The sequence below is a fragment of the Pempheris klunzingeri genome, chromosome 7, assembly GCF_042242105.1.
Source record: "Pempheris klunzingeri isolate RE-2024b chromosome 7, fPemKlu1.hap1, whole genome shotgun sequence".
NCBI classification, from domain to species: domain Eukaryota; kingdom Metazoa; phylum Chordata; class Actinopteri; order Acropomatiformes; family Pempheridae; genus Pempheris; species Pempheris klunzingeri.
This window is the reverse complement of record NC_092018.1, coordinates 16,325,791-16,339,667: the sequence shown is the minus strand read 5'-3', so window position 1 is coordinate 16,339,667 and position 13,877 is coordinate 16,325,791. Positions and strand designations below refer to the sequence as shown.

The 13,877-nt window shown below is 42.0% G+C and overlaps 1 protein-coding gene across 1 annotated transcript in view; it reads right to left on the bottom strand.

Moving 5' to 3' along the window:
* Positions 1–13,877, bottom strand: part of adgrv1 (adhesion G protein-coupled receptor V1) — a 94,017-nt gene that overhangs the window by 33,172 nt on the left and 46,968 nt on the right. The window contains exons 83-87 of the mRNA XM_070833716.1: positions 13,616–13,788; positions 13,198–13,444; positions 12,902–13,041; positions 11,778–11,938; positions 11,424–11,524 (exon numbers count right to left, since the gene is read on the bottom strand). Coding sequence (XP_070689817.1) covers positions 11,424–11,524; positions 11,778–11,938; positions 12,902–13,041; positions 13,198–13,444; positions 13,616–13,788 — 822 coding nt within the window. The remainder of the gene's footprint in view (positions 1–11,423; positions 11,525–11,777; positions 11,939–12,901; positions 13,042–13,197; positions 13,445–13,615; positions 13,789–13,877) is intronic.

The window sequence follows — 13,877 nt, the reverse complement described above, 5'->3', positions numbered from 1 at the left end:
TTATGCCTTTGTTCAGAAAGAGATAAAGCGAAAGAATGGGAGACAATGAAATATGATATCATATATTCCACCCTCACTCCCTTCTTCCTTTTCTCACTGAAGCAATGACTTTATATCAAGCAACTTCAGTCCTAATCGCTATCAGTCACACCGCTGACCAACTCACACTATCCTCGAGACCTCAGCAAAGGCAGCATAAATATGTTGGATTACTTATTTATGTACAAAGAACAATTATGGCTACTTTAAAATGAGTAATGTCATTGGCGACAGTATAAGTGCCATTCAACATCATCTTTTCTTGCCTTCACCATCAAAATTCATCATTCTCCTCACGTGCTGCAGCCTCTCAGTTCATGCGTGTGTGTTATTTATGTGCTGAAGCACACGGGACAACCAGTTTCGAGAAGCGGGTCACATGGGGATGGCTGATAGCTGGGTTAGTGGGGCAGTGTGTTTTGATTTAGTATTTGCTGACAGGACATGTAAGGTTTTTTAAATAAAAATAAGCAAAGACAAAAAACAGATGAAACCAATGTGAGCTGCTGCATCACAGCGGAGATGGAAAACGACTAAATCTTGCTGGTGTCAAAGGTCCTATGTCACATTTTGAGAGAAACACCCAAGTCTTTTGCTTCAGCAGAGCTGCAGTTAAAACATTTTCGCCATTTTGAGCCTCGCTGTGCATTTCACTAACATACTGTGCATGCGGGCAAATGAGCAGCTATCTCAAGTGCTTTTTGAATACCATGTCCAGTTGCTTAAGGTCAGGGTGTACAAGTAAAGTTCACAGGTGTTTTGGGTTGAACCTCAGGCTGAGGGCTTACTTGCTGAGCCAGCTGTTGGCAAATAAACACGCACTCCCATTTAGCCTGTTTCACATTCAAACAACCACAACACTAGATCTACATTTGCTTATACGAGCACGCTGTGCTACAGTAATAGAGTGTCTATGTGCTACCCTGAAGCAGGGAGGGACCACATATTCTGGAAAGGACTGATATATTCCCAGAATAAAAAATAAGATGAGAGCCTGCAGGCTTCGGAGTTCCACTGTGATCTAGACAGACAGAGCAATAGAGGACTGACAGCACTTTGAAGAGAATGAGGCAACTAAAACAAGCTCAAACCTCGTCAACAAGGTTTACAGTGCCATTAGAGTCATTGTTTCAAGTCGAGAGAATGTAGAAACCAAGGAACATCCCAGACTTGTTTGGTGTAGTCATAACTAATGCCCTGTTCTATGTGTGTGTGACATTTTAGAGGCCAAATAAGTGCTTATTTTTAGAAAAACCTTAATTTGTTACAGTTTTAATTAGTGTTTCCAAAAATAATCTCATGTTTTTTTGTGTAGTGTGCAGACTCCAGACTAATCGAATAGTAATATGCCTAATGTGTTCTTATTTGATGAGATGACCTGCAGATAAAAAGTACTCCCAATGAAATGTTGGTGCTGCACCTCCAAACAATGCTCATGCTAGACTCAAATTGAGAGTAAAGATAAACAGACATCTCACGCTAAACTCATAGAAGAGCTCATAAAAAGATAAAAAAGCTCATGCTAGCGCTAACTCTCTCATACTGAAAATGTCAGCAGTACCACCCACATGAAGCACATTTAGCTGCATTCCAGCAGGCCTCCTCTCTTTTCTCCCATTCACACAGAAGTCAAAGAGTGTTTGCTGCTGGAAATCTGCAGCTGCTTTCCATCACAACAGGGCTGCTTTCGAGAAGCCTCTTGAATTTCCTTCCTCAACATCTGGTGTGAACTAATCTGGAGACCAGACAGAAAAACTCTTTGGGCTGCAAGGCACGAGACGCACGCACTTGGATTCATGTGCATCCACGCACCTATAAAAACACAGCTGCTCAAGGTCAGCTCCCTAAACACACACACACTCAATGGGTCTACTTTGCCCTGCCACAAACCACTGTATGTGCATATGTGCTTTAGTGCATCTATGATGTGGGTGTGCAGGAACTCACCAACAGACTTCTATAGTCTACTGCCATGGTTTGACCATTAAACATGGTTGTTTTATGCTATTCTGGGTCTATAGATGAAATGTAACAGAAAACAAATCATGAAAACATGACCACCGTGAAGTTAGGCTATATCAACATATCAGCAACTGAAAGGAGTTTCTTAGTTGTGATGTAACTCCCATACTGTCATAATTACATGTCATATAATGTTAGAAAGACCCAAAGAAACAAAGACTTACTCATGTTTGCGAAAAAGCACACACACACTGAGCTTTTTATGGTGACCTGTTGCATCACTTCCAGATCGGTAGTACTTTCATGCTCCAACATCAGAAGGATGAGGTCAAATCTAATCATATTGATCAGAAAGCCTACAGACTCTTACACAAACCAACTAAAGCAGCCTCACCCACTGTCCAACAGGCCATTGATCCAGGAGAGATCCCCTCTGTGCAGCCTGGCTGATCTGCAGCAGCTCTCAGTGTCAGTCAATGAGTGACTGTAAAGCAAATCAACTCAAGAAGAGCTTCAAGATCAGGTTAAAAACTATATGCTCCATTGATGCTGCTCCAGCACACAGGCCGGCTCTACACTGTGCTTTGGTACCTCACTGTGTAATTTAGACTAAATCATAACCACAGCTGTACTGTCATGTGCTATTTAATGTCTCAGTTGGGCCCCTTAAAGAACCATACCCCACCTTGATTAAATTAGCACAATGCTTGGGGGACTTTGGCTCAATCCTGCAGTTGTATTTTAACTATAAACTTCGACCAATTTTGTATCAAGCTTCTTATATTAATCTGCTCTAGAGAACTTCATGATTGCCCATTCAGATTCTGTATACTAAGGGGTGGTAGGGGGATGTTTAGAGCGTTTAAGCGTCATTACAGTTGAATTCATTCAAAGGTTAAGAGGATGGAGGATTTGACCTAAACCTTCTGGGTATCAGTGCAGCAATTCTCCTAGTGTGCCCCAAAGAAGGTCTCGTTATAAATAGAGCTCAGGGGACTCATTGATCAGCCACTTCATTCACATCTGCCGTTGAACTTGGCTCTGGCTGTGGAGCTGCAGTGACCCCTGCAGGTCAAACAGACAAAGACCTGAGGGCTGGGGCTGTGTTTGTGACGCTATGTGTTCTGAGGGTTAGTGTGTTTGTGTGTGTACTGGGTAGAGCGGATTAATGAGGGAGTATGTGCACATATGGCCATCTGTGTATGCTTCTATGTTTGTGCATTCATCAATGTGAGCATATGCATGCGTTTCATAACTACGACATCTTGAAGCTGACTTTTAAAACATTTTTTTTGGGAACAACATTTGTGTGTGTGTGTGAACATATTCACATAAATGTGCTGTAATATGTCGATCTGCGTGTGTCTTTTTATGCTTTTGTCACTAAGATTTGTTTTGCTTTTGAGCTAATACACTCGCAATCAGAGGTGCACCTGCTGCAGTTGTCATCATCCTAAACTCCAATTATTAAATTGTCCTCTAAGCTAAAAACAAACCATCAGAGTAGACTGATTAAAATTGGCTGATAAGCCAAGAACAAGAACAAAAGACCTTATTATAGATATAGTTGTATTTGATTACCATTCGCCATTTCCTTCCGCTGTTCAACATTTCCTGATTCTTTGAGGAAGTCAGGCGAGTCGCATTTTCCATTTCAGGTCATTAAGCTGGCACCACAGAACCTAATCAGTTTCTGTCTCTGCAAACTACAACATCAGAAATGGAGAAAGAGAGACAGCATGGGAAAACCATAAATGGTTTTAAATGCTTTCAACAGAATCTTCGTAACATAATTTCATATGAGTATAGATGTCAACTGTACAACATGGGAAAAGCCTGTGAATATGCTAGGTCATATGTTACAACAACTGAGAAAAAAAAAAAGTTCATCCTAACCTAGAAACCCAGTGCAAACATCAGCCTAGAATGGCAACACCACTGACCTCAGCACTTTCAGAGTAAACCATGTTTCCACTTCTCTATACCTCCGAGGTTCACTTCATTATACACATAAAGGTCTGCCAAGACAAGCTGTCGCAACTCCAAAAATAGAGCACGATACCGGGAACTTTGACAACTGCAGGCTCCAACTTTATTTATCATTCACAGTGTCAGCAACCTGTTTGATAAAGTCCTCGATGACAAACTGAATGACTCCACAGAATCAGGGAAAAGGTAACTGCTGCTGCGTGTTCAGGAAGTACAACACTAAGCAGACTAACTTGTGGTACGATTTAAACATTTCACTACACCTTAACCTTAAAGTCTTGAGTTATGAGTCCATCATAATAAAATAAGATTAGAGAGGTGGCAGCAACTGATAAATGATACCAACCCTTGACTTGACTCATCACAAATGATTCCCTGCACAGATATCTACTACGTAGTTGTATCAAGTAGTAGATAAAGAATGGCGAATCGATGCCTTATAGCTCAAGGGCGGTAATAGGCCATATCTGTTGGATATCAATTTTGTTAATTCTGTAAGTACACAGTAATTAAAAGTAATTAAATATTACAGCTGAATAGCCATGTTTTTGTAAATCTGTATTTATGGATTTATCGTACTGTCTAAAGATGTGTATAACTGAAGTTACCCATCACCTCAGATATAACTGCCCTACAGTCTGTAGGATTTGCTCTTGGACGTGTCCTGTCCCAATTCTCACAGCTACCAGACAAGTCAAGGGCTCACTGTAGAGCCTTTAGAGGCCTCCTGGCCTCCTATTTACTGTGCTTTTTCTGGAAATAGAGGAAAGTTCATGGAAGTGTTTCTAGGGTCACCAGCTGTTAGGACAACACACATTTGGCCAAAATGAGAGTGTAACTTCCAGAGTCCAGAAAGGGCAGAGTATCTTTGCCATCTATTAGAATACTGGACAGACTGAGTTAATGACTGAACATAACCAGTTTCGTATTATTGGTCATTATTTAGCTAATGACACTGATACTGCAATGACATGGATGGCTTGCATTAGCAGAAAATACTGTCTGTATGTTTAATCCCGATTACATCATGAGGTTTCCATCATGATGTAATAGGACTAATGACCACCCCGGTAAATAAATGAAAGACCAATTACAACACCATGTGGGTGAGGGCTCCAGAGGATATATAACATTTACAGCACAGATTAAATTGCTAATGTTTACACACACTGTACAATGGAAATGCTTGAGACTTGATGACACAAATTAATGAGCATTTCTTAACATCATTCAGGAATGTGAGGAAATAAAGAACATATGCTCTATGCTCCATATGCTCTGACACAGAGAGGGTCATTATAAAAAGGCGACGACATTAGCTGAGCTTATAATTCCATGTCGCAAATTTTACGGTGTGATGTTGTACAAACATTGTGTGAAGTTGATATCAGTGCAATATAATGCAACATGATCGAGCAGTAGGCTGTTTACTACAGACAGGTGTAAATGTAGTTCTCAGTGTCCCTGTCACTGCCCTTTACTTTATCCAGCCTGCACAACAGCTGACCATGATGAAGATGATCAGGCCAAAATAGAACACACGCCGCATGAAATCTTAGTATTTTTTAGAACAGTACAAAATATCAAACACCTTCAGCAGCTAGTGTAGTTTGCAGACTTGATCTGATTTAAAAGCAAGCCAGGCGTCCTTTAGGCAGACAATCTTTTTACAGTAAATAGTCTACACACATTTGCAACTGATCAATGGTTAGTTGGTGACTGCTGAAGAAACTTGGTGCAATGTGCCGAAAGACAAGACAGATGTAAATGGTGTAAACACTGGGAGGTTTCGAAATATTTCAAAAATCTGCTTTGCAAATGTGTTTTGGGAAATAAAATGTGTTTAACGCATTTAATAGGCCTCGAAGAACGACGCAATTTGCTCTTGTGAGAAACACTGAACCTAAACATAACTGTTTACAAGAAAACTCCACAGGGTAACCTTTAAGGACTGGCACTCATTCAACTGTGGATGTTTTCCTTTAACAAAATGGTCCTGGCTGACAACCTGGATGTTTGGTAAGTCTCTGAGAGTGAGTCGGGTGTCCGTAACCGGTGCAATGAAAACATACGAAAATCATTGGTCAAGCTGATGAGTCACACAGGATGTGACCAGACACTTTCAGAGAAAGCTGGGAGGCGGAGAGGGAGAGTCAGAGTGGGTCTTTTTACTGCTTGTAATGTCACAGCTTCCAGCCAAGCCCAGCAGTAGCCAGAGTGATAAAGGGGACAGAGAAAAGGAAAAGCGAACATTACTCATTATTTTATGAAATAAAGGCTGTGTGAGAAGGAATAAGCCAGAGGGGCAGAAAGACAGATGAAAGTAAAACAGGAAAATTAAGACATGAGGTTATTTACGACTAAAAACACAGCCATTAGTTTGGATGCTTTAGCCTCATTTTTCAGCATCAGGCAAAAGCGACAAGGTCACAGTGAACAGTGAGAAGAAAGAGGCTGCTGACTTGTACAGAGACGGATCAGATGAAGAGAGGGGAGTCAGGGCAACACTAGGCACAAGGCGTTAGACCAGTCAGTAGGGCGTAATGCGAGTCTCCCAAGAGGCCGTCTTCACCTCTCCACTGTCCTGTCCACACACACACACACACACACACAGGTCCAGCATGCTGATACTTTATACCCTTCCATCACTTGCCTACGCTTAGCTCGGGCTGACAGGCAGTAAAGAGCTTAGAATTACATTAAAATCTTATCAAGGACATGCCGTACAGTTTATCTTGCTGAAAGTAAAAATGGCATCCTAACATTAACAGCTACTAATGAGTAACGAGCACACTTTGTTGATACTAAGAACTTAATATTCTTATTGAAGCATTAAGCGGTTTGAAGTATCTGAGAAAAATGGAATGATGAGATCTATTGGCTAAGAGCGGACGGGAGTAGGAACACTGTTTTCTTCTCATTCTTTTCCTTCTTTTGCTTTCTCATTTTGTTTCCAAACACTTGTAGGGATAAACAAAGAATTTGATAAGATAGGCATATTCTCTGACGTCAACCAGTGAAGTAGACACAGAAAAAATCTCTGTGTTTATTGATTTAATGATTGATTGGTTATGATAGGAAGAGATAAACTTCCTCAGGAAAAGCAGAGTCGCACTCTTCATTTACAAAGACTTGTGTTGATCTTACATTCTACAGAAAAGGACATGCTGAGGTCTTGGATTACACAGTTCATACATCCCCTTTCCTGGAGTGCTCGTCCAAAGCCTAAATCCCCTCCCAACATACAAATACATGCTGACGACAAACAGGAACTTTTAGGAATCCTGACAGCAATCAGGCAGCTTTTTTGCTCACAGACAGGATGTGAGGGTGGTGTGTGTAAGTGTGTGTGTGAGGGGGGGTAGAAGTTAATGTTTATGTGTGTGAGCTTGTGTGTGTGTATATGTGGATTGAGGCGCAGACGTCTGAATGCTGGATCCACTCCCAGAGCTGACAGGAAATCTTTCATAACCAGAACTAAGAGTCACCTAAACACCTCCCACATACTGGAATAAAGCACTGGGACCACTGGGGAAAACGCTTCACTGAGTTTGTGGGAAAGGCTGTCTGGGATGTGAACGGCCGTTTAATCACAATGGATGAGAAATTTAATTGTGCTTTGTTTGCAATAGAGATGGAGATTAGATTTTCCTTTCCCACCTGGATACGTGCGTTCGAGCACACACACGCCTCCAAAATCCCACTCTGTATTTGACCAGACTTGAGTACTTTATATGAAGTATGAGAGTTCTGCCAATCATGTGGTACGAATAAACAAGGACCAATAACAGTGGGTTGGGGAATAAAAACCAATGTTAGTGACTTTCAAGAGAATCATCTCGTTGAAATAGCAGATCTGAACTGAATGGTGTGTCTGTGATTATCTGAAACAGTCAGCAGGTGTAAATATTACAGTTTGTTTAGTGACACTACAGGTACTGGCATGCAGTGCTACAGGAAAACTACAACGTCTTTAACACTTCGCCACTCTTCCCTGGAAAGACTACCTGTGACCCATACCACATCCTGTTAAGAATTATTATTTCATTCTCTTTCGGGAATCTGTTTGGCCATGGCTTAAGGCAAACACACTCTACTTTTTTTTCTGCAACTTAATGGGAAAGGGATGAATCTAATCCAGGAGCCAAAAGATGAGGAAAAACAGAGAGAGAAGGCCTGTAAATAAAGAGTTATGAAAGCATCAGCCATCTGTGAGGTGTCTACCCACAAACACCCATCAATTTTGTGACCTTGCAGTCTCTTTTGTCATGGATTTTTTTTTAAGGAAAAATGTATGCAAATTTCTGATCTAAGACTTTACAATGTGGTCTTTCTGCATTTAGGACTGCGTATAACTGTGGTCCAAAAGTCCAAATCAAAAGGAGTGGAAAGATCAGGTTCTCTGTGTTTTTGTTCCCTGAAGACATGGAGACACTAACATACACACACACATACGACCAGGTGAGGCTCACTTACTTAGTACATATGCACTGGGTAAATTTCCACTCTACACAGACAATCTTCAGTTGTCTTGCTGAGGGGAGGACAAACTGCTGGCCAGAGCTAGAGACTGTCATCGCACAGCCTCTGATGTGACAAGACATGCATGCACACACACACATATGCGCGTGCACACACACACACACACACAATCATTCACAGTGAGAAGACTCTCCCTGCAGGTGGTGGATCGGACAAATCATTATTATCTCTCAGTAGGAGGTCTGAGGTCTATATCATTGTCAGTGGCCGCTCTGGGTGTCTTGATACCAAAACCAAATCAGTTTGACACCTTCAACAACTGGCTTCTATATTTGAACTTCTATTTGACCTATCTAAAATGATCTTTTTTTGAACTATACAAGCCTACAGAATATATCTAACAGTGCAGTCTGAACAGTCCGGGAACACTGAAGAGGAGATGAAACATTTCATCTCCCATTTTTTCAGGGATTCTCTAACAACAAAGCTTTTGTTAATGTAGTTTATTGTCTTCTAATTTAGTCTTTGAGAAGAGAAGCAAATCTGAGGATGTCACAATGTGTAATGTCTGGAAAGGAGGAGGAGATGGAGCTTTGTAGATAACAAGATACAAGAAAGAGAAACTAAATGCATCTCATTTAGAAGTGATGTCATATCAATCTTTTAAGCCTGTCAAATGTTCTCTTCCTCTTTGTGTCCTGCATGCTCACTCGTCACTCTTGATTGTATTCATACTCCCGTTGTCTTTCTTTTGTAAGCAGTATAACAGCTAAATGTGCAACTCTTGGTGCCCTCAGGTCTGTGACATTTTCTACCCAGAAACTAGAGAGGAGAGTAGGATGGCAGATAGAATACTGTGACAGTAAGGGCAATTAAAAAAACTACTAAAACTGAACCACAAGCCTCCACCATCTCCATCTCCTCCACCTGCTATCATCTCTCAGAAGAGTGGGATATTATTCTACTCCTTTCTAGCTGACTGTAGCTGCTGCAGAGAGAAATAAATCAAACCGGCAGCTTTAATTTTCTCCCCACAGAAGCATCGGTGACTAATTACAGCCCAGCCACCACAGATGGAGAGCCCCCTCTGTTAGAAGTGGCTGGAGCTGAACCTGACACTTCAAATCAATGGTGAGGCACGAGCAGGGATGAGACCCACAAGTTCAGGAGGCATTTCTGTCACTAATTACGCCTCTATCAGAGACGTTTGATCTTTGGCCATCACTAATCACATCCTACTGCCTACCTGACTGCAAATACAAAAGCTGGGATGCATTCCAAATCGAAAAAGACAAAAGATGCACTGTACAGCCTGAATCCCTACTGATTTAGACTTTTGTTGTATGATTTGGTTCTGTAGCGGATATAATGACCCTGAGGCATAAAAAAAACCCTGAAAAATATAAATTCATCTCTACAGTGAAGTTTTAAACAAGTGATGTTTTCATGCAGATTGAAGTGAAAATTCTGTATCCCAAGCCCAAGAGTGACATTCATTTAGTTTGCTTTCATTATTTATTTATTTATATGTCAGACGCCCACAGCTTTTTGTTTCCTAAATGTTACTGGACCGTCTTCATGTAGTTTTCGAAAATATAGCTCATTGGATGTGGGACAAAATTTCCCAGTTGTGAAACAGGTGATTTCTAAAAAGGCAACATCATGAGGACAATTCACCCCATGTTATAGAATTAAATCCGCTGCAGACATCACGTTATACATGCATGTTGTGAGGGGTGAGTCAGCCAGCAAGGCACATTCAGTCTTCTTCTAGTTTCTATCTAGCCATCTCAGATCTGAGATAAAGTGCATAGTTAAGTGAAGGCAGTGACGTCAGCTGGTCTATTTCAATTCAGCACATCCTGCACTGTGAGACGACCATTACCTCCAAAATATTCCCAGCAGTGCCAGATGACCATTTAGAGGGTACATCTTAATATAAGAGTGCAAAGTTCAGTCAGGCCCTCAGAAAGACGGCCTGGAATTCAACCAGGCCTTCATCGACTGGCCTTGACAGGAAGGCCACAGAAACATACCCATATATTTTATAAACTACAGCACAGTCCCAGACACATGCGCATTCAAGGAAGAAGACCGTAACATGCGGTACAGTACCAACAAAGAAACAGAACAGGACGGAATTTTCCATCCAAAACCCTTTTAGGTTCAGGGGCTCTGCCTGGGCCATAAACAGGTACAGTCCAAGGTGGTTAGCCCCCAACGACAGTCTGCTTTAGTAGGGGCTCGTGTTTGTCAACCAAAGAGAGGGGGGACCAGTGGAAAATTACCAGTCCCGCACTCCCTCACGCACACACACATGCACACATGCACACACAAACATAGTTGGGACCTGCAGAGAGACTGACCTGCAGCCACATATCTATCTCGCTCATTGCTTTTGTGACAGCTTGCGTTTTTAATGGGCGAGGGTGCGGGGGGCATGGTTGCGTTGTCAGGACGCGCCAGCCCGCAAACTGTGCAACCAATGACATTTGATGATGTGTGTTCACATCTCTGCACATTTCCAAGAAAATACCTGTGACATGCCCAGTGGCTAGTAAGAGGGGTTTGTAGCAATACGTATATTTGTGTGTATATATATTTCTAAATATTTTTATGCTGCTATCAGCATTTTATCATCAGGAAGTGAAGGTGTGTTTTGCACTACACACACACTTTAGCTGCGTTAACGTGTGTGAGCTACTGATCCATAAAGCACAGAGATATAAATGCCCCAATAACTTCTATAATTCCCAAAGGTTCCCTATCCATCTAAGGCTGTATGGAGCAATGTTGATATGAACAGATGAAAATGCCAAACTAATGCAGATGGTGTGGACTTATGAAGGTCTCAGTCTTAATAAGCTGTGAATTGTGGGTGTTAGTGCTCATTGTGACCTTTATAGTAAAGCACTGTATTACTGCACAAGATCTGAGCAAAGCTGCGTTACCTGGGTTCCAAGGCAGCTCAGCATCATGTGAGTGAGCAGTTTGGCAGCGAACATAGGGAAACGGGAGCACAGCACATGGGATATAATGGCCAGTGCGAAGCCTGAGGAGAGAGAGGTGCAAGACATGAAACCAGCATTAATGATAAATTAACAAGTGATTTCTATAAATCAACAGTGGCTATTTATAAGAATGTGGGAGGAATGCGGCAGCACAAACTCTGAGGAAGGAATGCACCAGAGAGAAAGCTGAACAGAAAGGCAAGCAGGCAGTGGGCACACAGAAAAAAATACACAGGAAAACAAGTGAAGATTGATGAAGATGGAGAGAAGACATAGGGAGACTGTGTTTTGTACCTGAGATGCAGATAAATCCCGAGGCATAGAAGGCCTCGTTGTAGGATGCAACAGTGGCAAACTCTGCGTAGGCCGTGTAGATGGACAAGTGGGAGCAGGCACATTCTACATAGTTCCCACTCTCTTTCACAACCCTGCAGTATCGACCATCTGATGACCAGCTACAGAAGAGAGGAGAGGAAGCAGGAAAATGTGAGGAAAGAAAAACAACAGATAAGTTAAGACACTACTGTTTCACCAGAGAAGAAGAAAACATTGATAAGGAGGAAAGGCAATTAGCCTGATATTTCATCATTATGAATTTGCCTCTCAGGTGTTTTGGCGTGTTATCTGCTGTCACATTTACTCTTCAAAGATGACGAACCAAACCATTATAATCATGCTTGTGCTGGTTTCAGTTGCACACCAACAACCAGGAAATATACTCTGTAACATTTTCTATTGTGACCTTCCATTGACAGCAAGAAAGTCATACTCAAATGTTGAACTTTCTCTGTTAGAGACTTTCCTTCCCCCTCCATCTACTGCGGTCTCTCTCCATATCAGTTCTCTCCTCTGTTTTGTTTTCTGAGATACATCGTTTGAGTTGGTATTCTGGCCAAACCAAACCTGCCAATTTTTAACTTGTAACAGTGTGTTCCAGCCAAGTCCCACTCCACACCCCAGGAATGTCTTTAACAAACTGAGTCCGAGTGGGAGGATTCAGAGGGCAGCGGACCGAATGTGCAGATGTGAAAAAAAGAACGCTGTGACTTCCCTGACGGAGAGGCCTTACTGAGAGGCTGAACTTGGACTTTTGCCCTTCGCTTAGTCTCACTCACCTGATAAGTGCAAGGATGACAGTTAGAGGCGAGCACGAGGTAACAGCTTTGGCTGGTTATATGTACAGTATCAGAGAGGCTATAAATGACTTATGTGAGATAAATAGGAAAAGAAATGATGAAACCTTTCAGTAGGCATACACTACAATAAACAATTTCAGCTATTGACACTACCAGGTAACGCTAAGATGCCCATGGCCATATTATCGAGACTGGAAACATTTTCAGTGTCAACTTGCTGTTTTTATTAAAAATGGCTGAGCATACATCTGAATACTGTAGCCGTATTCTGTGTTGGATTACCTTGCAGTTGTCTGGTTCCAGAGAAGGCACAGAGAGCGGCCAGGTTTAACTTGTTGACCAGGGGTGTGGATACGATACACCACCTCATTGCCATTATCTAGGGGTTGTGACTCTCTGTCTTGGAGGCTGGCTGAGAATACCTAGACATAAACAAAAGAAGAGACACGAGTTCAGCTGTGGGCTAAAAAATTAATGGCTAGTTTCTACTGGAGTAATACTGCCACCTGCTGCTTTTGCTCAATCACATATTCAAAGCAGAAAAAAATAAAAGTCGAACTATTAGAGTGCTTCCTTACCTTCCCATTGAGAGCAGTGGCTGTATCCTTGGTGAGAAACCAATGTTCGGTTCTAAACTCTGTTAGTTGAATCCTGCTGAGATTGCCACAGTCAGTGGTGGTGACTGCCGGTACTGGCAGCAGGGTATCTGGGAGCTGGAAGAAGTCTGCGTTACGGCCCCTGAATTTGTGTCCGTTGATCTGAGTGGGGTACCACTGGAAGGCAGAGATGGTCATATACGGACATGTTTCCAGGACGGTTCCCCTTCTGGAAAAATAAAATAAAAAATAAAAAAATCACACAAAGAAAAGAATTTACAATACCAAGAATGAAACTAATAATATTTGAAAGGAAATCTTTGATGTTTTTATGTCAAGTGTTAATCTGAAAGAAGGATATCTCTCCCACAAGTCACTGTTTTTGAGAGGAGACACTCACATCTCACACTGACTGCGCGTGAGGAGGGAAAAGGCAAATCGCTCTGCCACCTCAGCAAGGTGGCTGAGGCCTCGGGTGTCGACTCTGCTGGGATTGGCCAAGGCACACAGCAGGTCATAGGTCAAATTGCGGCTACTTTCCTGTAAAGGAGCCCTCTCTGCCTCTGCAAGTACCTGGCTCAGAGGAAACGGAGATAAATAAAGACAGAGAGAGAGAGATGGAGACATTTTTTCTGCATTTGCAGTCAAGCAACAATGCATTA